Consider the following 23,718-nt stretch of genomic DNA (forward strand, 5'->3'; position numbering starts at 1 on the left):
CAAGTTTAGAACATAGAACAATACAGCAGAGTACAGGCCCTTCATCCCTGGATGTTGTGCCGAACCATATATTCCTTTCTAAAGCCTTTCAAGTTTTATGAAGGGATGTTTTTTTTTAAATACAGTTTCTTACCAGATATAAATTGATCTTCCTTTTGTTCCTTCTATAGTTATCCTATTCATTAAATATCTCTCTACTACTTCTCAACACTGACCTCGTTCAGCTTTCCCTGCAGTCTTGCAACTAGGTCTGACACCTCTTTCTCTTGCCTTCCCCTGCTGCTTCCGCGAACAAAAGGATAAAACTTGACAAAACAAAATAAAGATAATCTATGAATGTGAGGCAGTAAAAAAGGTTTAAAAAAAATAAGACAATCAGGAAAAGAACAATGGTATAAATATCAAGCTATTGAGTTAAACATTGCAGCATACATTTTCTGAAAAGTAGCATTTCAAATGTGCATTACGATCACAAAAATAACAAAACCAGGGCATATTTATACATGAATGTGACCAGAGAGTCACTCAGTATAACAATGCCTGACACAAATAACCCACAGAGTATGTAGCACCAATGACCTGGGTTAAAGCACATTGCCGGTTCTCCCTGCAACTGTACAAGTTTCCTCTGGGTTCACAGATATCCTCCGACATCCCAAAGATGTGCAGGTTGGTAGATTATTTGGACATTATCAATTTCCCATCTTGTGCAGGTGAATGGTAGGATCTGGGGTGGGGATGGGCAAGGATACAGGAAGAATGAAAAATTGTTTTATTATGGGATTAGTGTTATGGGTGGCTTACTAACCATTGCAGGCTCGATGGGCTGAAGTCCCAGTTTCCATGCTGTATGTAGGAATAAGAACCAGTGAACTGAAGGGATCACTGAGGAATTATCGTGCTGCAAACTGTTCTGCGTTCATAATTTATAAATACAGTAAAATCTGTCACCCGGAGTTCAAGCAACTAAAAGTGGCAAAAAAAAACCCACTAAAGAAATAAATTGAATGAATTAAAGTAACACACAGACTCTTGAAGATGGGAGCAAACATTAAGCCAGCAGAGCGCCTCGGTCGTGCCTCACCCACAGTAGCTGTTTGAATAAAGTTTCAATAAAATTGTGTTTGAATAAAATGGTGGCACCCAGGATGAAGAGCCAGTCGATGCCACTCGCCACTGGGGCGACTCTCCCAAAGTGTCTCCCTATCCCTGCCTAGTAAGAAACTTTATTAGTATTAAGTACATTAGTAAGGCTTTATCTGTAAACCTGGGGGAGGGGGGTGGTTTAATTATTACGGTGGCACGATTAGTGTAGCAGTTTGCACATCGATGTTACAGCACCAGCAAATGGGGTTAGAATTTAAATCCTGCAAATTATGGGAATTACCCAATTAAAATGAACGTTACATTAATTAAGGACCTCAATATTGAATTTTTTTTTTAAACTTTATTCTTAATACAAGTGTATTAGTTAGGCATTATAAGAGTGTGATTGCAAGAGTTAGGCAACTGGAAAGTTCGTACATCTAGCATCCACAATCCCCATAAGTGCCAGATACTGAGGATTTTACTGTATAAACCAAAGTAATGCTTTTCTACACATGCATGCAGTGAGTATTGAAATGTGTATGCAGTGGGTATTATAGATTCTGCTAAAGATTCCCAACCATCCATAAACACACAAACAAACATGAAGTTCAAACTCCACTGTCACCTTCTGCCTTGATCACTTCAACCTCAGAATCTGCAGATCACGACAGGTGAATGCTTGAAGCCCAATCAGGTTTAGTCAAAGTATCTCAACAGCTCATATCAAAATTACCATCTTGTATGACAATGCCCTTTTTTTCCCCTCCATATCATGGTAACACACAACAATACTGTTTCTTAAAGGGACAGGCACAAAATTAACTAAGAATCAAAAACACAAGGTTTTAACCTTTACAGGTTCTACGTTCTAACTTTCACCAGCATTGTGCCAATTAAATGATTCCTCTGTCAATAGTACCCAAAATATAATTACCATCGTATGACAATGTCCTTTTTTCCCCCCTCCATATCCAGTCTGATACTATTGAGCAAAGCCTCTCAATCACCTTCTGCCTGGCTGAGCTATCACTTATTGTTCCATTCCAACAGCTATCCATGATGTACTTACAACTTCTCTTTATATTTCACATTCCCCATCCATAAGAGGATTGCTCTGCCAAACTGAACATTTCAATTAATTATTCCAAGTAACCACTTCACCAGTTTCTTTGAACCCATTTTCAACACTAAATTCTCATACCACTGGTCCCATGAATCATTTGCTGAAAAGGAATCATCTTGAAATTGTCTTCATTTTCAGACCCGACTCAAACTTAATTCTTCACCTCAATCATCGAGAAATGAACCAGACCATTTCTCATGTGCTGTTTCACTCAGAGAACCACCTTCACATCCTGTTGAAAAACTGACCTATTTCACCCATCAAATCCTGCATCCTGTCCTCATCCTATCCTCATGGCCTTCATCCTCAAACCTCTAATTCCTCCTCAACATTGTTTATCTCCCGAGGACTGTTGGATGATAATGAATTGGCCCAGTAAAGTGAACAGATGCCTCAGCAGCAGAGACCTGGGTTCAATCTTTGCAACTCTTCTCGTGACAACATGTTTTCTCTGGGTAGTTCAATTACCTCCCACATCGCAAAGATGTGCAGATTGATAGATTAATTCACCAATGAAAATTGACCCTCGCATCCCAGTAGATGATGATAGAATCTGAGAGGAGATGAGAATGTGGGGAGAATTAAAAAAAGGAATCAGCGGATTAGTGTACATACGTAGTGGATGATCAGTGTGACTCTGTTGGCCACAAAGCCATTTTCCACACTGCACCTCTAGCACACTATGGAGTTTGTGTCAGGACAGGACATACTGACCAAAGGTCACAGATCTAAAATGTTGACCACTTCTATTTCTGCAGATGCTGCTTCTCCAGCATTTTTTTTTTAATGTCCAGTTAAAAAATGCCTTGGTTTTAATATTCTCATCTCTGCACTTCAATCTCTTACAATTCAATTTTGGCCAAATGAAATCTAATTGTGGCATTCAACCTTGCAACTATCAACTAGCAATTCCCTTCTTCCACTCTTCTCCCTCTGTGCCTTATAAATGACAAATTTTGTGTTCATGAAACATACCCTTCAAAAGCTTGGTGGCTAATTTTGTTTGACAATGTGCCTATGAAGCTTCTCACACATGAAAAGTATGAAAACAACATTGTAATACTGTGTGCCACAAATAAAGAGTCTTGGTAGCTATTTATTAGGCGGTCATTCGTGAAATGGCTGCAAAGTACAAGTTGGAGTGACCTGTGAAGCACTTCTTGCAGGGAGTGCCATGATTTTGTGACTTTTCATAAAAAGTATTAAATGCTTCAAATACTATCAGGGTACCCATTGGAAAACATAACAATTAATACTCTAGTAAATCTATTCTGACCTGGGAGTAGGCCAAACTGATCTATTCTCAACTCAACAACACCAAAAATGCCTTAGGTTTCATCAGCATGTATCACGATATCTAGTAAATGTGCAATAAAACTTCTCCACTGAATATTATGGATGTGACAAGATTGCTTAGAAATTTGACGGCAAAACAGTGCTCAGACATATCAATACGTTTATTGAACTTCCACTCTTCTTTAGCAAAGTAGACGTCATAAAATCATTAGTTCTAAATGAAAAACAACTACAAATATTTTTATTCTTGTTACATTCAAGTGTTAAATAACTTTGAAATTGCTATACATTACCTTACTGATAAATTGAAAAATACAAAAAAATCATTAATCTCAATTTTCAAATCTACTGCAATATTTAATCAAAGCTGTAATGGAAAATTGATTTTTTTTTTAAAATCAGAACGTTACTCTGCACTAACCACCAATTTAACAGAGCAGTAATCACAGTAGACAATAGCTCGTTCAATTGTCTCAGTTAAGCTGCTTCCAGTTGAAAAACAGTCCTCAAAATACAATCAAGTAGAACCTATGTTCATGAGTGAGGACAATGAAAATCAAACATTCATTGGCTAGATTAGAAGTTTAATTCTATGTGCCCCTCACAAAACAAGTTTTATGTGATTTTTTTTAAGTTTAAATTTTATAAAGTGGCTCAAACAAAATCAACTTTTGCATCAAGAATAAAACAGCCATTCCAAGCTTTAAGTCAAATTTCTGTGGTGTGCCAGTGATAAATCAAGTACATAATGTATGAAACAGTAGCTTATCACTAAATACATAAAAATAAAGCAGTTTAACTTAAAAGAGCAGCACACAAGAGCCTAATAACTCTATTTGTGAAGTTCGAATGGGTGGGGGGGGGGGGGGGGGGCGGGGGGCGGCCCACAGAGGGAGTAAATAAAAATTAAGTTCTGGCATCAAATTTCATTTTGTTTGATATCAACAAAATAAATATAAGTTATGAAGGAATTGTTAAACTACACAAATTCTGCATTTAATTTTAACTGGAGACGCCTAGTATGGTTTTCATGTGCCTTATCATTGTGTAAACCGCAAAGCCATCCAATCCACCATTAAATCATACCTATTGAAGCATTAAAAACTTGAGTGATACAATGTGAAATGGAAGATAATACACTTCAAACATTCTTTATTTGAAGGAAAATGCACATAATACCTATACACGTAATACTAAAAGACAGACATCACAGGAACACTTTCATGTTCACCATAGCAAACTACAGACTCTAAAAATCATACACTGATCTGTACAGACCAAATCCTAAATAATTTCAATATGAAATATACAGTGCTTTATCTTGCACTATCAAGTCACACACACAATGTGCCAGTATGGCAACTATCCAACAGTATTTTAAAATATGATCAAAGTATTTTGGTAGGCATTACAAAAACATCTCCTTGTCAGATATGCACCATGGATGCTTTAAAAAATATTCATAATCCTTAACATTACTGACTTATTAGAATGAATTAAAAATGGCAACTTAGATTTAACCAATAGAAAGGTTCAGATTGTATTTTTGTTTTACATACTGCTTTCGATGTCCCACTTGATGGCTCAGAACGATCTCTGAAAAGCAAATATTGATCAAGTTGTTATAGTCAAGCAATCATTTCATGAATAAAATCACGTACAAAATAAAAATGGGAAAAGATTTTTCGACAAAGCAAATGAAGTAAATTAGAAAATTATTATATTTGTGCAAATTCTTAATTACAGTAATGCAACAGTGAATAGTTAGCATTAAAAAAAATTATCTGAATCACCATCATTGAGCAAAGTGCCTCTGGGTTAAAGCAAATGCTGAAAAGCTCACAATCTTGCAGCCTTATTCATCATACTAGAGATTACCCAAGTGACAATAGAAAAACTGGAAGTCATAAATCTCCAAAAGATAAACCAGAGTGGATGACACAGTAGCATTTCAGAGTCCAATGCTTCAATGCAAGAGACTCAGGTTCAATCATAAAGCACAGAACTGTCAACACCGATGATTTAACAGAGGTGTAGATAGACAATGCAACTGACCAGTGTAAATACACAAGAGTGGTAAAAGCTAGAGTTTGGTAAGGGTGCATGGAGTTGTGCAGAAAACACGGGGGAGGGGGGTGTACTGCCGCCATGGGGGGGGGGGGGGAAGAGGGTACTGCCGCCGCCACGGGGGGGAAGAGGGTACTGCCGCCACGGGGGGGAAGAGGGTACTGCCGCCACGGGGGGGAAGAGGGTACTGCCGCCACGGGGGGGAAGAGGGTACTGCCGCCACGGGGGGGAAGAGGGTACTGCCGCCACGGGGGGGAAGAGGGTACTGCCGCCACGGGGGGGAAGAGGGTACTGCCGCCACGGGGGGGAAGAGGGTACTGCCGCCACGGGGGGGAAGAGGGTACTGCCGCCACGGGGGGGAAGAGGGTACTGCCGCCACGGGGGGGAAGAGGGTACTGCCGCCACGGGGGGGAAGAGGGTACTGCCGCCACGGGGGGGAAGAGGGTACTGCCGCCACGGGGGGGAAGAGGGTACTGCCGCCACGGGGGGGAAGAGGGTACTGCCGCCACGGGGGGGAAGAGGGTACTGCCGCCACGGGGGGGAAGAGGGTACTGCCGCCACGGGGGGGAAGAGGGTACTGCCGCCACGGGGGGGAAGAGGGTACTGCCGCCACGGGGGGGAAGAGGGTACTGCCGCCACGGGGGGGAAGAGGGTACTGCCGCCACGGGGGGGAAGAGGGTACTGCCGCCACGGGGGGGAAGAGGGTACTGCCGCCACGGGGGGGAAGAGGGTACTGCCGCCACGGGGGGGAAGAGGGTACTGCCGCCACGGGGGGGAAGAGGGTACTGCCGCCACGGGGGGGAAGAGGGTACTGCCGCCACGGGGGGGAAGAGGGTACTGCCGCCACGGGGGGGAAGAGGGTACTGCCGCCACGGGGGGGAAGAGGGTACTGCCGCCACGGGGGGGAAGAGGGTACTGCCGCCACGGGGGGGAAGAGGGTACTGCCGCCACGGGGGGGAAGAGGGTACTGCCGCCACGGGGGGGAAGAGGGTACTGCCGCCACGGGGGGGAAGAGGGTACTGCCGCCACGGGGGGGAAGAGGGTACTGCCGCCACGGGGGGGAAGAGGGTACCGCCGCCACGGGGGGGAAGAGGGTACTGCCGCCACGGGGGGGAAGAGGGTACCGCCGCCACGGGGGGGAAGAGGGTACTGCCGCCACGGGGGGGAAGAGGGTACTGCCGCCACGGGGGGGAAGAGGGTACTGCCGCCACGGGGGGGAAGAGGGTACTGCCGCCACGGGGGGGAAGAGGGTACTGCCGCCACGGGGGGGAAGAGGGTACTGCCGCCACGGGGGGGAAGAGGGTACTGCCGCCACGGGGGGGAAGAGGGTACTGCCGCCACGGGGGGGAAGAGGGTACTGCCGCCACGGGGGGGAAGAGGGTACTGCCGCCACGGGGGGGAAGAGGGTACTGCCGCCACGGGGGGGAAGAGGGTACTGCCGCCACGGGGGGGGAAGAGGGTACTGCCGCCACGGGGGGGAAGAGGGTACTGCCGCCACGGGGGGGAAGAGGGTACTGCCGCCACGGGGGGGAAGAGGGTACTGCCGCCACGGGGGGGAAGAGGGTACTGCCGCCACGGGGGGGAAGAGGGTACTGCCGCCACGGGGGGGAAGAGGGTACTGCCGCCACGGGGGGGAAGAGGGTACTGCCGCCACGGGGGGGAAGAGGGTACTGCCGCCACGGGGGGGAAGAGGGTACTGCCGCCACGGGGGGGAAGAGGGTACTGCCGCCACGGGGGGGAAGAGGGTACTGCCGCCACGGGGGGGGAAGAGGGTACTGCCGCCACGGGGGGGAAGAGGGTACTGCCGCCACGGGGGGGAAGAGGGTACTGCCGCCACGGGGGGGAAGAGGGTACTGCCGCCACGGGGGGGAAGAGGGTACTGCCGCCATGGGGGGGAAGAGGGTACTGCCGCCATGGGGGGGAAGAGGGTACTGCCGCCATGGGGGGGAAGAGGGTACTGCCGCCATGGTGGGGGTCGGGAGAGTGTACTGCTGCTGGGGGTGTGTTGGGAGAGGGGGGGAATGAAAGGCCACTCCAGTTCGCAGTGACACCTCAACGTTTGTGGCAGCCGAACATTGCTTGGCGGGGTAGGGGTGGGGGGGAGGCGGAGGCCGTCGACTGACGGAAGGTGGTGGTGACTGATGGTCGACGGGGGAGCGGGGGAGACTGACTACCAACACTTCCCGTGAGTGCGTGGCGCGTCACTTACTGTGTCATTGCAGGGGTGGGATCACCCTTAAATCACCGGATTGGCAATTTAATAGGTCAACTCCCCCTGCAGTTTAAATGGTGCTTCCTATACATTTGCCCCAGTAATCGCACCCGGGTCCCAGGAGTGATCCCCAGGTGCTGCAGTTTAAGAGTCTGATGTGAAGAGAATAACACGATTGGATTAATGCAGGACTAATGGGTAGTCAGTTGATAATTGCTGTGGTCTTGGTCGGATTTATTTTATGCAGGCTCTCTTCATGGCTAAAATCCTCACTTTCAAACTTAAGTTTTTAATCATCCAGAAGCTCATCCCTACCTTACATGGTAATCCAGTTAAAAGCATATCTTGAGGATTTACAATGATACAAAAGTAACCAGGATACTGAAATCTAAGACATGAAAGTACTATTCTAGAAACTATAGGAAACTCTAGGAAATTAATTCTGTTTGTGTCGAATTGAGACTAAAAGTAAAGCATTGAATGGTTTAAGTAAACCTTTACAATTTCATGACATGGAAAGAATGAGATTTTCATTTTAGCCAAAAACAGACACAAAATCTTATTGTTGTACACTCCAAAGGAACACATTTTAACCCATGTTTATTGTCTCCAATCTAATCTCAAATCAATGCTAACATCTAGAGCATTTAGTCTCCATGTTGATTTATAGTTCACAACGCTATTTCTACAAATGAGACCAGGTCCAAAGATATGTGCATCCAAATAAGACTGAGCAGCTTTTTTGCTGAATTGGAAATGTGCAAATAAAAATTAACACTTCCCTCTGCTTGTTCCAGTTTAGGAAAAAAATATCTAGAGTATTCCAGAGTTGCCATTAATTCAGAATGATGGAAATCATGAACATACAGTTCATCTTCCCAGAGTGGTTGTCAAACATGCTTCTTTTCAGATTTTTCTTGCAGTTCTGGTAATCATGCAAAAGGACGAGTGCTGGACAGGGTGCAAAGGAGATTCGGCAGGATGTTACCTAGGATAAACAGTTCATTTAGGAGAGTCTAATCGGTTTCTCTGAGGTGTAGAATATAAATGAGGGTAGACTGCAAGCATGCACTCCCCTTCAACATATAGTGTACAAAAGTGGAGGACAGATTTATATTGTGGCAAGAGATTTAGGGTGTCTGAGATTCGAAGTAGCCAGAGTGGAACCTGGAACATTCAGCTGGTGAGATGATAGAAGCAGTTACTGACAGCATTTAAGAAATAATTAGATAAGCACTTGAATCACTTGGATACAAAGCTTCAGACCAAGTGCAATCTGGTGTGGATGCTTCTATGCCTTATGACAATAAAAGGACCAACTCAAAATTCTGATAACAAACTAATGCAACCTCACCAATTCTGCCAATTGCACAACATTCAAATTAATGCTTCAAAATATGGGAAAATCCTGTGTTCCAGAGTTTCCAACTTCACAGCAAGGATACACACTTAGCACAATTTAAAAAATTCTAAACATACCTTTCTACACCATTTTTTCTATTCCCTAGCCATCACATCATTCCACAAAAATCCTACTTGTGCATTCTTGCTTTTAACTTGATTCTCTTAAAATTCAAAATTATTTATCTCAATTTCCCTTTACAAGTTTCACATTCTCGTCAATCATGCATAAATAAATTTCTCCCTGATTTTTACATTAGTTTCATGGAATCCATGAGACTTCCAAAATGTGTAAATTCCATTACAAAAACAGCAGAAATATGAAAACATTGGATTCAGCAAATTCCTCTCCACAAACTACTCCAACTAGAACACTGGCTAGCCTATATCTTGCACAATATTACAAAAACATGTTTAAAGCAGTGGTTAGCACAGCACTATTGCAGCACCAGTGATCCAGGTTCGAATCCGGAGTTTGTCTTTAAGGAGTTTGTTCATTCTCCCCACGTGTTTTCCTCCAGGTTCTTTCACCCTTCAATACATAGAGGTTTTAGGTTAATTTGGGTATTTTGACTTCACGGGATTATGGGCTGGAAGGGCATGTTACTGTTCCACATGTCTAAATTTACATTTAAAAATGTAAAAATTTTGAAACTTCCATCACCAATTTAGATTGTAAATCACAAAAATACGTCAACACCATGGTTAAAGTAAAATCACAAAATGCTGGAGAAACTCAACTGGTCAAGCAGTGTCCTTTATGTTGCAAAGATAAAAATACACAACCAACATTTTGGCATTAAGCCCTTCATCAAGGTTGGCAGGCATCTGAACAAAAAGATAGGGGAGGGAGAAGAGGGAGGGGCAGCAGCGAGCAGGGATGACTGGGTGAGTGGGGGGGGGGGTGGAGAGAAAGAACTGGAAATACTGGAAAGGGGAGGGGAAAAAAGGCAAGCAGGTTAGCAGAAAGCAGAGAAGTCGATGTTAAGGCCACCTGGCTAGAGAGACCCCAGACAGAAAATAGGGAGTTGATCCTCCAATATGCAGGTTGTAGTAGTTTGTGGGTTGTACAAACACTAAGTTTAATTCAGTTCAAACATCAAGTTTAATAATTTAACAGTTCAGTTCAAATGTTGTTATCACGAGCAACAATGCAAGCTGACCTGCTGACTCAGAGAGAGGAGAAGCAACTACCCAGCCTCTTACTAACAGTCTGCTGCTTCAACCCCATCACACACCTGGCACCCGCTCTCACGAGGGCCCGAACCTCTGAATGACTGTTGAAGAATTAAGTGCATGATCCACCACATTACCCTCCCCCCATTAAAAAAAAGTAATGGAGGTGGTTAGGTTGTCAAGTTGAGGTTGGGTTTGGTCGGGATGCAGTGCCCATCTGCACTGGTTGGTCAATGGCCAAGTGTGCCAGCTTAAGATGGTCCACAGAGACGGTCTCGGCTCTGCTGCCCATGTCGGTGATGAAAACTGTGGCATTGTTCTGTAGTACCCTGAACGGCCTTTTGCAGAGATGTACGATGGGAATCTCGGCGAAGGAAAATGCACCAGCAGTCCTGGAGGTTGGGTGGGACATACAGGGTTGTGAGACTGTGTTGAGACGTTGGAACTGGAAAGAGTGTGCCCACCTTCTCACGGAGGCATGTCAGCATGGTCGTGGGCGGTTCTTGATGTCCACGCGCCGCTGGGATGAAGTCCCGAGACCATAACACGAGGAAGTTGCCAGGTCCTTTGGGGCAGTGCGTATGCTTAACATGACCCACAGCAATTCATTCATTCAGTCTGGGCCTATGAGCCGTGCCTTGAGGGTTGCCTTCATGTGCCGGTGAAAACGTTCCAGTATGTCATTTGCTTGCAGGTGCAAATGGCCATCGCTGACCACAACCCAGAGGCGAACTGCTCACCTCTGTCAGAAAAGATGTCTGCCAGCAAGCCGAAACAGACTGTTCAGTGGGCAGTGAAGGTACATGCACAGGCCACAGTGGAGTGTCTGAGAGCGGGATGGAATCCGTCCACGAAAAGGTGACACCTCTGGATGGGGGCAGCAGTCCCACAATGTCGACGTAGTTGAAACACTGTGTCGGGGGTGGGGGGTGAGTTCGGCAGTGACGCCTTGATGTGATGCTGAACCTTGGAGGTTTGACTGGAGATGCCTGTTCTGGCCCAGTTGCCGACCTGTTTGTGCAACAGATGTCGCATAAATTTGCTGCAATAACTTCCTTCATTGCCCAAATGGAAGGGTGAACCAGGCCAAAGATCAGAATCTTCAGGCAGCAGGGCTGATAGACCTTAGCCGTCTAGACACATCGCAGAGATATGGCGTCAATGGGCCGAAATCTCACATCCTCTAACTTTAGGCTTGAGATGGCAGTGCAGAGGGCAAGCATCTCAATCCTCTTGCTGGGCAGCCACCACGGCTGTGTCGTTGACACCTGGGGCCAGAGTGTGGATGGTATTGATGGCCATGCAGGATAACATATGCCACCTGGTTGTTCTTGCTTGTGATGTGCTGGATGGAAGTCGTGTATTCAGAAATGTAGGTCATTTGGCGCTGCTGTCAGGTTGACCAAGGAGCAAAACACCTTGGCAAAGGCAAACGTGAGTGGTTTGTGGTCCGTGAAAGCCATGAAATCCGTTCGAGAAAGTAGCGGAAATGCCTGATAGCGAGGAGCTCTCGAAAACATTATTTCTGCTTGGGGAAATCTCAGGTGAGATCTGAAAAAGGCGAGGGACTGCCAGCACTCTGCCCACGGCTGTGCCAGACATGTCAACCATGAAAGTGATCAGTGTGTTGGCCTGCGGATGTACCACCATTGTTGCCTTTGCCAGCATTTTGCTGCTGTTGCAAAACAGTGATGGAAGTTCACCATGCTGACAAAACTCTTGGGAGTCCCTTCACAGTAAAGGGTTTGGGAACTTTTGGACAGGAGTGGGACGGTTCCATGCTGGTTGATGTGGTGGCTGAGGAAGCGAGGCCAGACTGGCAGATGGAAGGATTGATCGCCAGGCCATGCTCATAGAGCCTCTGGCAGAGCTGTCGGGAGGTGTGCACGGTTGACAGCAGCTGGAGATGAGGATGTCAGAGGTACATAAACACGAAGTCAAACCTGGAGCCTACCATGTACATGAGCCTTTGGAAACCTCAGGTAGTGTTCTTGAGGTAGGAACTCAAAGAGCCTGAATGGGATGATGAGAGCCGACATGGGGATGTCATCTGGGTGGACCGGAATCTGATGGTAGACACGTACTAGGTCAATCTTGGAAAATACCTTGGCACTGTCTAGGTTTGCCATGAAGACCTGGATGTGAAGGACAGGGTACCGGCAACTGTTGTAACCTCATTAAGATGACGGTAGCCGCCCACAGAGTCTCCAGCCCTAGATGTTTTGGGGACCAGATGAAGCAGGGATGCCTCCAACCTGCAGAATAGTCTTTGGCCAGTTGGAGTTTGACAAGAGAGCAGCCTGCGTGCGCATGCATGAAGTGGCAGCCCAGTGGTGGGGATATGGTGCTGCACCCCATGCTTGGGGCTGGCTGCTGTGAACTGGAAAGCAACTAGGATCCTGGCATACTCATTGTCAGAGAAGGTGGGGGTGCAATCAATTTGGCATGGCACAAGATGACCAATTCAAACATCTTAGAATTGATGAGACCTTGTCCTTTCAAATCGACTAGCAGGGAGTATGCCCAAATGAAGTTGGCACACAGCAGTGGTTGTGAGATGGTGATAACAAAGGTCCACTTGAAATGGCAGGAGTTGAAGTTGTGCAGGAAAGTATGTCTTGATATTGCTGTTATTGGCCGGGGAGGTGGGGTTCAGGGGAGGCCCCTTCTTTCTGGAAGGACTGTCAATGCTCAAGGGGGGGGTGGGGGGGGGCAACACAGACCTTCGCTCCCATATCAACAAAAAAACACCTCAAATGACGAACCCAAATGTAGAGGAGTCAATCATTTTAGCAAGCCGCCATTGCCACTCTCAGCGGTTGGCCATGGAGCCCCATCTTTGGTGGTAGTAGCACTGCGTCCTTTCTAGCACTGTTCAAGGTTGATGTTGCTGTCATCCTTACCATGGAGGTTGGGGCCATTCATATCACTTGGCGAGGCACAGCCACCACTCGGTTGATGGTTGCTTCCCCCTGCTGTTTTGCTTGCCATTGTACGTCCGCATGGGTCGGTGAAATCATCATCCAAGAGGAGCAGGTGGATGTCCACAGGCATTTGCTCAAGGAAAACCTGTTCAAAGAGGCAGCAGGTCCTGTGTCCATCCATCAGGTGAGTATTTTGCTCATGAGCATGGACAGTTTGTGATTGCCTAGACCATTCATGTGCAGCAGTTTTGCCAGCCTGTCATGGTGGGAGACACTGAATGTATGCTTGAGGAGCTATTTGATCCCTTCGTATGTTGTTGGCTGGTGGTTGAAGGTAAACGATGATGTGCCCAGCAGTTTCCTGGACCACTGCACTGAACATGTAGTATTACTTTGTGGTGTCGGCAGTTATCTGGTGTATGTGGAATTGGGCTTCGGTTTATTCAAACCATACTTGCAGTTATGATGTGCAGTTTGAGAGAAACTGTGTTGTGTAGACCTGAATTGTCTCCTTCCAGCACTTTACAATCCAAAAGAGGCCATTTGGATTATTGGGGTCACCACTGTAGTTGTTTGTGAGTTATACAAAAAACCAAGTTTAATTGTTTAACAATTTGGTTCAAACATTAAGATTCAATGGTTCAGTTCCAATGTCGTTATACACGGTAGAAAATGCGAGGTTGACCTGCCGACTCAGAGAGAGGAAAAACAACCACCCAGCCTTGCGTTATCAGTCTACTACTGCAACTCCATCATGCGCCAGGCACCCGCTCTTCCAAGAGTTAAAACCTCCAAATGTCAGTTCAAGATCTAAGAGGGTTGATCTGCCACAGGATGGTCTTTAGATTCTGCAGGTGCTTTTATCGGGTCCGCTGGTGCTTGTGTCAGCTTTGCTGGGGCTTGTGTCAACTCTGCTGGAGATGGTGTCAGCTCTGCTGGTGCTTTATCGGCTCTGCTGTTGCTTGTGTCGGCTCTGCTGGTGCTTGTGTTGGATCTGTTTGATTTACTTGACAGACATTTTTGAGAAACTGAGTACATTGAACAAAAAACTCCAAGTAGCAAATATGACACTCGTTGATGCAAAAACAAAGATATTTGGATTCATTACACTTCTAGAATTATGCCAAAGGAATATTTCTGCAAGAAATTCAATCAATTCTATTAGTTGAAAAAGTATGATGAAACTAATGCTGCTACAAACATTGTTGTTGACCATTTGAAAATGCTGGTTACCGACTTCAATGATATATTTTGGATTTTCCCTCTTAGTTAACTCAGCCATTGCTGGTGGACTTAACTGAAGTTCCAGTGCAATACCAAGAGGAGTTATACAAGTTGTAACATGATGATATTCTGTTCAAAGTGAAAGGAACCATGATGTGGCAGTCTAGCAAGATTAAAAGGAAATACCCAAACTCAACATTAGCCAGGGAACTATTGATAGATTTTCCATCGTCATATTTAGTAGAATGTGTCCTTCGTATTATTAGTAATTTGCTACGAGAAACTGACTGGAAATTACAAAACATGGAATTTAAGGTTGAAACAACAAAATTAGTCCCTCGAATCAAAAAAATCTGCAGGCAACGTCAGGGTCAAGGTTCCCACTGAAGTGACAGCAATTTTGAATTGTTTGAGATGGTTGATATATCAAATTTGTAGTTGAATATGAAATGTGTTTCAGTGTATTCCTGACCAAATTGCATTGAAATACACTTGTAGTAAATGATTTAATTAAAACTTCCTTACAATATATATTACTTTTTTTTGCTAAATGTGGGGGCATATTTTTTAAAATGAAAGCAGGGCCTAGGGTAAAAAAAAGGTTGAGAACCACTGCTCTGATCCTTCCATTTTCCCCAAGAGTTTCAACTTATTATTCTTTCTTTCAATTTCTCGAATTTCCAAGATGTAAAAATGTCTTGACATCGCCTCAGAAATTTATACCTTTATCAAGTAACCACGATTGTAGTTAAAACAATATTTTTGCTCTTCCACTGCTCTGATCCTTCCATTTTCCCCAAGAGTTTCAACTTATTACTCTTTCTTTCAATTTCTCGAATTTCCAAGACGTAAAAATGTCTTGACATCGCCTCAGAAATTTATACCTTTATCAAGTAACCACGATTGTAGTTAAAACAATATTTTTGCTCTTTTACTACTTTCTCTCCAGAATTATGTTATTTGCATTGTTCATTTATGATCCTCTACACATTTAGACTCATTGTTGATGGATTATTCCACTTGGCAAAATGAATATTATACTTTTCAATTAATTTCCCAAATTCATATTCATTCTACAAGCTTAGGCTTTGCTGCAATTGTGATAACATTCCAAGTGCAAGATGATATTGAATTGTACAGAAATTGAAACTGTACCAGTTCAAAATCAATATGCATTTTTAAAAAATATAAATTTAGACACAGTGCCATGACAGGCCCTTTAGGCACACGAGCCTGTGCCCTCCCCCCCCCCCACACCAATTAACCAACGTTTTTGAAGGGAGGGATGAAACATGAGCACCTGAAAGAAACCTATGCAACAGGAGAACATTAAAAACTCCTTGCAGACAGCACCTAAATCGAACTTGTCACTGGTGCTGTAATAGCATTGTGCAAACCATACCATGAGAACATTGTAGTCATTAATGCAGCCAACTAATTTGTTGATAGTCACAAAATTATCAACTAAATTTTTAAAATAACATCTTTGACAATTAAAGTTCAACAATTAGTTACACTGAATCATTCAGTGCTCTTTCTTGAAATAGCCCATGTATTTAATTTATCCCAAATGTGTTACATTTATTCTCTTACTTTTACATTTGTGCGTTCAAAACTTAGGGAAGAGCTTGGCATACAATCCTAACCCTACCAGATGAGACAAGATTCAAAATATTAGATATAATACATGGCCATATTATGCAAATGAAAACTAAAATTGAAAAAATAAGACCATGGTGTGACTATTTTACAATTTTATTAACTTGCACTCATCAACATAGTCTCTAATCTGTCATAAAAATATAAAATTTCATCTCAAACTTCCAGCAAATCCATTGTAAACATTTTGCTCCAAAAGAATCCAATTGTAACCCTGTTTGAACTTGCTTCCACATAAACATGCAGTAAAATAATTGTTAAAAACAAAATTGAAGACTTACATGACAAAAGATTTGCCAGCAGATTTCACACCTCCAATGGGAATTCTTTTTATAATTACAGATGAATTCTTGGGTATGAGAGCATTATCATCTGTATATTCTGTGAAGAATTAGCAAATTCTGTAACTGTTAGAATAAAAATTAAACATTCAATCTTCAAAAAAAATAGTTGATATAGTTGAAGAACACCCATCTTATTCATGTTGATTTATGAATTCAACTACAAATTAATTGTTTTCCTCCAGCAACAGCTTTTGGATAAGGTGCCTTAGTTCTTTTGGTCAATTCTAGGGTATTATACATTAAAATTAGCCACGAATGTATTTGGATGGCATAGCGACTGGACTGGAATTCAACGCATGGCGTAATTGAGCAATTTGAATGATGAATGCAAATACAATCAAAGAACCATACCTGATTTTATTCATTTTCTACTCAGTCATTTTAGCAAATGTTAGTTTATTTCACCCTTTTCACACTGTAAATTATTCAATGAACCAGTTAAAGAAGCCATTTTTATCATTCGCAGGGGACCATTGTTAACTGGTTCTCTATGACCTTTCACTATCACCACCATCTCTATCCTCCACCGTTTAAAACAAAATTAATTATGGCTAACTATAACATAATTAAGCATTACATATAGCACAGTATGACCCCTTTAGCCCATTGTGCGGACCTAGATAGACATTTCTAAATTTATAAAGGGCCCTGGGAAAGTTATAGTGGCAATGAAACACATAAGCAGTTTACAAAGACTGTGGGAAAGTCGAGAGAAAGGCTATATGCACGGAGTACTCATGTAGAGGTTTCTTTGCTGCACAGAATTTCAGGAGGCCAGGTCAACAATCGCTTGTACTCTGCAACTTGCCCATGTCTTTATAAATTGTGCGCCTGTGTTTTATTGCTGCTACCAATTTTCTACTATCCTTTATAAATTTATAAAGTTTTAAATAGGTTGACACAAAAACTGGCTGAAGTGTCATCGTTGACCATTTGAAAATGATAGATTTTGTGATTTAAAGATTTTATGTTCAAAGTGAAATGAACTATGATGTGGCTGTCTAACGAGATCAAAAATAAATACCCAAACTCAACTATTTTAGCAAGGGATCTATTGATACATTTTCTATCATCTTATTTAGTAGAATGTGGCTTCAGTGTTGTTAGTGATTTGCTTTAACTAAGAGAAGCTAACTAGAAATTGCAAAATATGGAGATTTAAGGTTGAAACTAATAAAATTAGTCCCTCGAATCAAACAAATCTGCAACAGTGTCAGGGCCAAGGTTCCCACTGAAGTGATTACAATTGTTGAATGTGTGTTTGAGATGGCTGATATATTGAAGTAGTTGAATGTGATATCTGTTCCAGTGTATTCCTGACCATAATTGCATTGAAATACACTTGGAGTAAATGATTTAATTAAAACTTTTTTTCTGTTAATGGAGGGGTATATGTTTTTTGAAAAATTAAAGTGGGGCCTTGGGCAAAAAAGATTGAGAACCACTGGATTAAAGACTTAAATCTTATCAAAAGGTTTTGCATAGAAGCCCCAAATCATTTCACAAGTTGTTTAACCATGTAACTATATAACAGTTTATGGCATGGAAGCAGGTCACGCTGGTTCACTCAAACAACTCCTCCAGCTCCCCCCACCTATTCTCCGCCCGTAACCGTCTAACCCCCTCTTATCCATGTATATATCCAGCCTCTTCTTAAATGAAAGAATTTATTCTGCCTCAACTATTTCCTCCCAATAATTATTCCATTCAGCCACCACTCTCTGAGTGAAGAAGAATCCTCTAATGTTTCTCCTAAAATTTTGCCCCCTTACCCTCTTGTTTCAACCTCCCCTGCTCTCAGGGGGGAAGAGTCTACTTGTATCTACTCTATTCCCTTCATAATTTTAAACATCTCAATCAAATCCCCTCTCAACCGTCTACTTTCCAATGAATAAAGTCCCAGTCTCCTTAATCTTTCTCTGTACTCTAGATATTTTAAGCCAGGCAACATCCTTGTAAATCTTCTCTGCACCCTCTCCACCTTATCTCTATCCTTCCTATAATTTGGAGACCAGAACTGAACACAAAACTCCAAACCTGGCCAAACCAATGCTTTAAACAGTCGCAGCATCACTTCCCAGCTCCTATACTCTATGCTATTATTTCTGAAGGCTAGCATACCAAATGCCTTCTTAACCACCCTGTCAACATGGGAATCCACCTTCAAGGAATGCTGCACCATAACTCCTTGTTCTTGTGCATTCCCCATGTCTTCTCCTTAACTACATGTCCTATTTTGATTATTTTAACCGAAATGAAGCACCTCACACTTCTCTACATTAAATTCCATCTGCCATCTTTCATTCCAACTCTCCAAAGTAAATCCCTCTGTAATCGCTGAAAACCTTCCTCACTACCCACCACTCCTCCTATTTTCGTATCGTCTGCATATTTACTTACCCAGTTAACCACCCCATCTTCCAAATCATTAATATACATTATGAACAATAAGGGACCTAGCTCCGATCCTTGAGGTACTCCTCTCTTCACAGGCTTCCATCCTGACAGACAGTTGTCCACCATGACTCTCTGCTGTCTCTCCTCCAGCCACCTCTGAACCCATCTTACTAATTCTCTATTAATCCCTAGTGACGTAACCTTCCTTACTAAGTAGAACGCTGATTCATTTCGAATAAGTACACAGAATTGAGTATTTGTGAAACATCTTGGGATACAGTAACTAAGTAATGACAAAACACTATGTTAAAAAGATATTTATAACTGTCCTGCTAAGGGGTGAAGCCTCATGAGTTTAGCATTCCTGCAAAATTGCTTAATTATTTGTTTTCTGAAGAAATACATTGAGGTTTGAAAAGAATAATTTCTGTATTTAATAACATGCTGTGATTTTCCAGTCATCCAAGGACACAGATGACCAGACTTCAAAGGAAGTTGAAGGAATGCAGACCAGAAAATAAAACTTACCTTCAATTATGTCTCAATTTCTAATTTATTAAAATTTAAAAATTTTAGAAATGAAACCAGGTTAAAATAGCTTCAAAGTTTACACAACATTTCTGAATTACCCTCAATTTAGACAGTCAAACATGTGAGCAGCACCAAAAATTTGCTGGAGTCTGAAAGACTTCAGGCCACCAATAAAGGTCTACATCCGAATCAGTTAAGAAGGGCAGGGATGACAAACTAACAAAATCTTTTGACAAGATTGAAAATTCATTTTAAAAGCTGCAGTGAATTCCAAGACTATGCAACCCCAGTATTTTAAAAGGAGAAAAGGGAATTTCAGGTAAGTCTACAACATTCGTGAAGGAAATGTGAGAATCTTAAAAAAGGTATTATTTTGGAGGCACTAGTGAAGACAGCAGAGCAGCAATGGATGGAGTTTCTGTAAGTAACGTGGAATGTGCAGGATGAATACCATACATACCAAAAAAGAGGAAATATTCAAATGGCACTAATTTCACAACTATGGCTGACTCAGGAAGTCAAAGCCAATGTGAAAGCAAAAATTAGTGGGAAGATGGATTTGGAAGTTTTTAAAAACTTACAGAAGTAAAACGCTAGAAAAATGTATGAAAGTAGGTTAGCAAATAATATTAAAGAGAATACAAAAAACCTTCAGGTATATAAGAGGTGAGAGTAGGAACACTAGAAAATGAAGCCAGGGAAATAATAATGAGAGACGAGGAGATGGCAGAGGAACTAAATGAGCATTTTGAATCAGTCTTCACTGCGAAAAGCAAAAACTGTGAGCCAGATGTCAAGGAAGGGAACTGAGTGCAGTTACTATTTCAACGGAGAAGGTGCTGAACAATCTAAGGGTGAACAAGTCTCCCAGAGATGGATTTCACCCATGGGCCTGAAGAGGCAGCAGTAGAGATTGTGAAGGCATTGGTAAGATTCTGGAGGAATGGAAAATCCCAAATGTCACCCCACTATTCAAGAAGGGAGGGAGGCAGAAAGAAATTATAAGCCTGTTAACCTGATGTCAGTGGTAGGGAAGATGTTGAGTTGATTGTCAAGGATGAGGTTACAGAATACTTGGAGGCACATGCCCTTCTTAACTGATTCGGATGTAGACCTTTATTGGTGGCCTGAAATCTTGTTTAACAAACCTGTTGGAATTCTTTGAGGAAGTGACAAGCAGCCTGGATAAGTGGATGGTGTGCGTTTGATAAGGTGCCACACAGGAGGCTACCTAAGAGCCGATGATCCAGCAGGAAACATACTTGCATGGGTAGAGCACTGGCTGGAAGCAGAGTCAGAATACAAGGATCATATTCTGATTGGCTCTAGTGTTCCGCAGGGGGTCGGCGTTGAGCCATTTCTTTGTGCTGTACATTAATAAACAAAGAATCCCTATGTGAACTACGACAAAATGTCAGACTAAAAATCAAAATTTGGCCTTGACTAAGATGCACTAATTGGTTTTGCCATTCTGCTTGAATGTGATTACCTAGCAAAAGGTATGGTTCAATTTAAAGTGCACACCAACAATTGTAACATGGTCTTTGACAGCAATCTTTCCATCAATGCACATAATTGTTTTGTTAAAAAAGTAAAAAGGATTAATGGTATTTTAAATGAAATAGGTTGTGTTAGTGTCAGAGACGTTTCACAATTTCTGTTGAAAGACCTGGATAACAGAGATAAACTGGTAGCAAATTTAATTCAGTTTTTTGCCTTGAATTGCTTGGGAAAGAGAATTGTAAATTGGAATTGCCACTGGGAGCAACATCCTTAGAATTCCATTGCTGATAAATGGTAGGGGAACATTTTGGGTCCAGTGATCTTAATGCCATTAGTTTCAAATTAATCATGGAGAAAAATAGATCTGGGCCTTGGGTTGAGATTCTAAATCGCAGAAAGGCCAATTGAGGAAATGAGAAAGGATCTAAAATGAGTGGATTGGGACGTTGTTTTCAGACAAGAATGCGAGAGGGAAGTATGAGATGTTCAAAGGTGAAATTTTGAGAGTACAAAGTTCGAATGTTCCCGACAGGATTAAAGACAAAGTTAAGAGACACAGAGAACATTTGTTTTTGGGGTTCAGAAAAAGAGGTGCAGCAGGTATAGGCAACATGGAGCAAATGAGGCATTAAGGTATAAAAATGCAATAAAAACCTCGAAACAAATCAGGAAGGCTAAAAGAAGGCATTAGGTTGCTTTGGCAGACAACACAAAGGAAAATCGTAAGTGTTTTTACAGGTATATTATGAGCGACAGTAAGGGACAAAATTGGTCCACTTGAAGATCAGAGTTGGCAGCTATAATTGGAGCCACAAGATGGGAGATTTTTCCTATCAGTATTCACTTAGGAAATGGGCAGAGAGTCGTGGGAAGGAAAACAAGCAGTGAGGTCATGGTACCTATAAAGATTAAAGAGGTGGTGCTTGCTGTCTTAAAGCAAATAATTTATTCCTTCAGACCTTGAAGGAGAGAGTAAAAATTGAAGGGTCTCCTACAGAAATATTTGAAATGCGCTGAGCCATGTGTGATTCCAGAAGATTGGAGAGTAACTGTTGTTTTAAAATAGGCTTCAAAAGTAACCCTGGAAATTATAGGCCAGTGAGCCTGACACCAGAAACAAGTAAATTGGAAGGTGATTGGATAAGTATTTGTATAGCCAGGGACAGATTTGGAATAGTTAACGTGACTTTGTGATGGTAGGTCATATTTAACCAATCTTAGTTTTTCTAAGAACTTACAGGAGATCGACGAAGGAAAGGTTGTCTACGTGTAAGGCTTTTGACAAGGTCCTACATGGGCGGTTAATCAACAAGGCTCAGACACTCAGTATTTATGGTGAAATAGTAAACTGGATTCAACAATGGCAAGACAGGAGAAGCCAGTGTGGTGGTGGATGATTGCTTCTCAGACTGAAGGCCTGTGACTAGAGGTGTGCCTCAGGAATCAGTGCTGAGACCATTGATGATAGTCATCTACATCAATGACGTGGTAAACTGGATCAGCATGTTTGCAGGTGACACTAATATTGGACGCATTGTGGGCAGCAAGTAAAGATTTCAGAGTTTGCAGAAGGATCTGGACCAGGTGGAGAAATTAGCTGAAAGATGGCAGATGGAATTTAATGCAGACGAGTGTGAGGTGTTACATTTTCGAAGGGCAGTAGAACTGGGAGTAAAGATGCACAATTCCTTGAAAGTGGCATCACAGTGCAATAGGGGTGTAAAGAGAGCTTTTGGCATATTGACCTTCATAAATCAAAGTACTGAGAATAGGAGTTGAGATGTAATTGTAAAGTTGTAAAAGACATTGATGATGCCAAATTTGAAGTATTGTGTGCAGTTTTTGGTCACCAAACTACAGGAAAGATATCAACAAGATAAAAAGAATGAAGATTTACAAAGATGTTACCCAGACTTCAGGAACTGAGTTACAGGTTAAACAAAAGTAAAACACAAAGTCTGCAGATAACAGTGGTTGAAGTAAAAACACAAAGCTGGAGAAACTCAGCAGGTATAGAAAAGATAAAAATTACATAACCAAAGTTTCAGGCTTAAGCCCATCATCGAGATTAAACAGATTAATTTTATTCCTCGGAACGCAGAATGAAGGGAGATTTGATGGAAGTATATACAGAGTAAATGAAGGTAGGCTTTTTCTACCGAGGAGAGGTGACATACAAACCAGAGGACATGGGTTAAGGATGAAAGAGGAAGAGGTTTGGGGAACATAAAGGGGATCTTCTTCAGAGCTGTGAGAATGTGAAATGAAGTGATGAATGGGGTCTCAATTTTAATATTGAATAAGAATTTCGACAATTGATCGAAGTAATTGATAGAATTGTCCATTTATTTAAATCATCCCCAATTTTCCAAAGCAAGGGAAGATAATAACTTAAAATTTATACAAGTCGATCTATCTTAATATCTAAATATTTTATCCAATTAAGCAGCCACTTAAATTGAGAGTCTCTTTTAACATGATCACAATTCCCATTCGTAAGTGGCATAATTGCTTTTATCCCATTCAACTTTATAGCCCAAGAAAGACCCAAAATACTCCAATTTAGACAGTAATTTTTGTAATAAACTCGTTGGATCTGTCAGATATATCAGAATATCATCAACAAATAGATTGATTTTAAATTCTTCCCGATTAACCCTGAAACTTTTTATGTCTGGATCTTGGCAGATAGATTTCGCTAATGGTTCAATAGCCAAGACTAAAGGGCTGGACAATAGAAATTGGCCATTAGTGATTACTTTCACTTTAGGT

The 23,718-nt window shown here is 42.4% G+C and overlaps 1 protein-coding gene across 6 annotated transcripts in view; it reads right to left on the reverse strand.

Moving 5' to 3' along the window:
* rbbp6 (retinoblastoma binding protein 6) overlaps positions 1-23,718 on the reverse strand; it is a 97,697-nt gene that overhangs the window by 62,536 nt on the left and 11,443 nt on the right. For 4 of the 6 annotated variants that reach the window (XM_069928957.1, XM_069928956.1, XM_069928958.1 and 1 more), the window contains 3 exons: positions 16,453-16,552; positions 5,068-5,104; positions 216-305 (listed from right to left, as the gene is read on the reverse strand). The exons of 1 other annotated variant lie outside the window; for it this stretch is intronic. In XM_069928957.1, the coding sequence (XP_069785058.1) occupies positions 216-305; positions 5,068-5,104; positions 16,453-16,552 (227 nt within the window). The remainder of the gene's footprint in view (positions 1-215; positions 306-5,067; positions 5,105-16,452; positions 16,553-23,718) is intronic. One more of the 6 variants, XM_069928955.1, reaches the window with a different exon arrangement.

The sequence above is a fragment of the Narcine bancroftii genome, chromosome 3 (assembly GCF_036971445.1).
Source record: "Narcine bancroftii isolate sNarBan1 chromosome 3, sNarBan1.hap1, whole genome shotgun sequence".
Lineage (NCBI taxonomy): Eukaryota > Metazoa > Chordata > Chondrichthyes > Torpediniformes > Narcinidae > Narcine > Narcine bancroftii.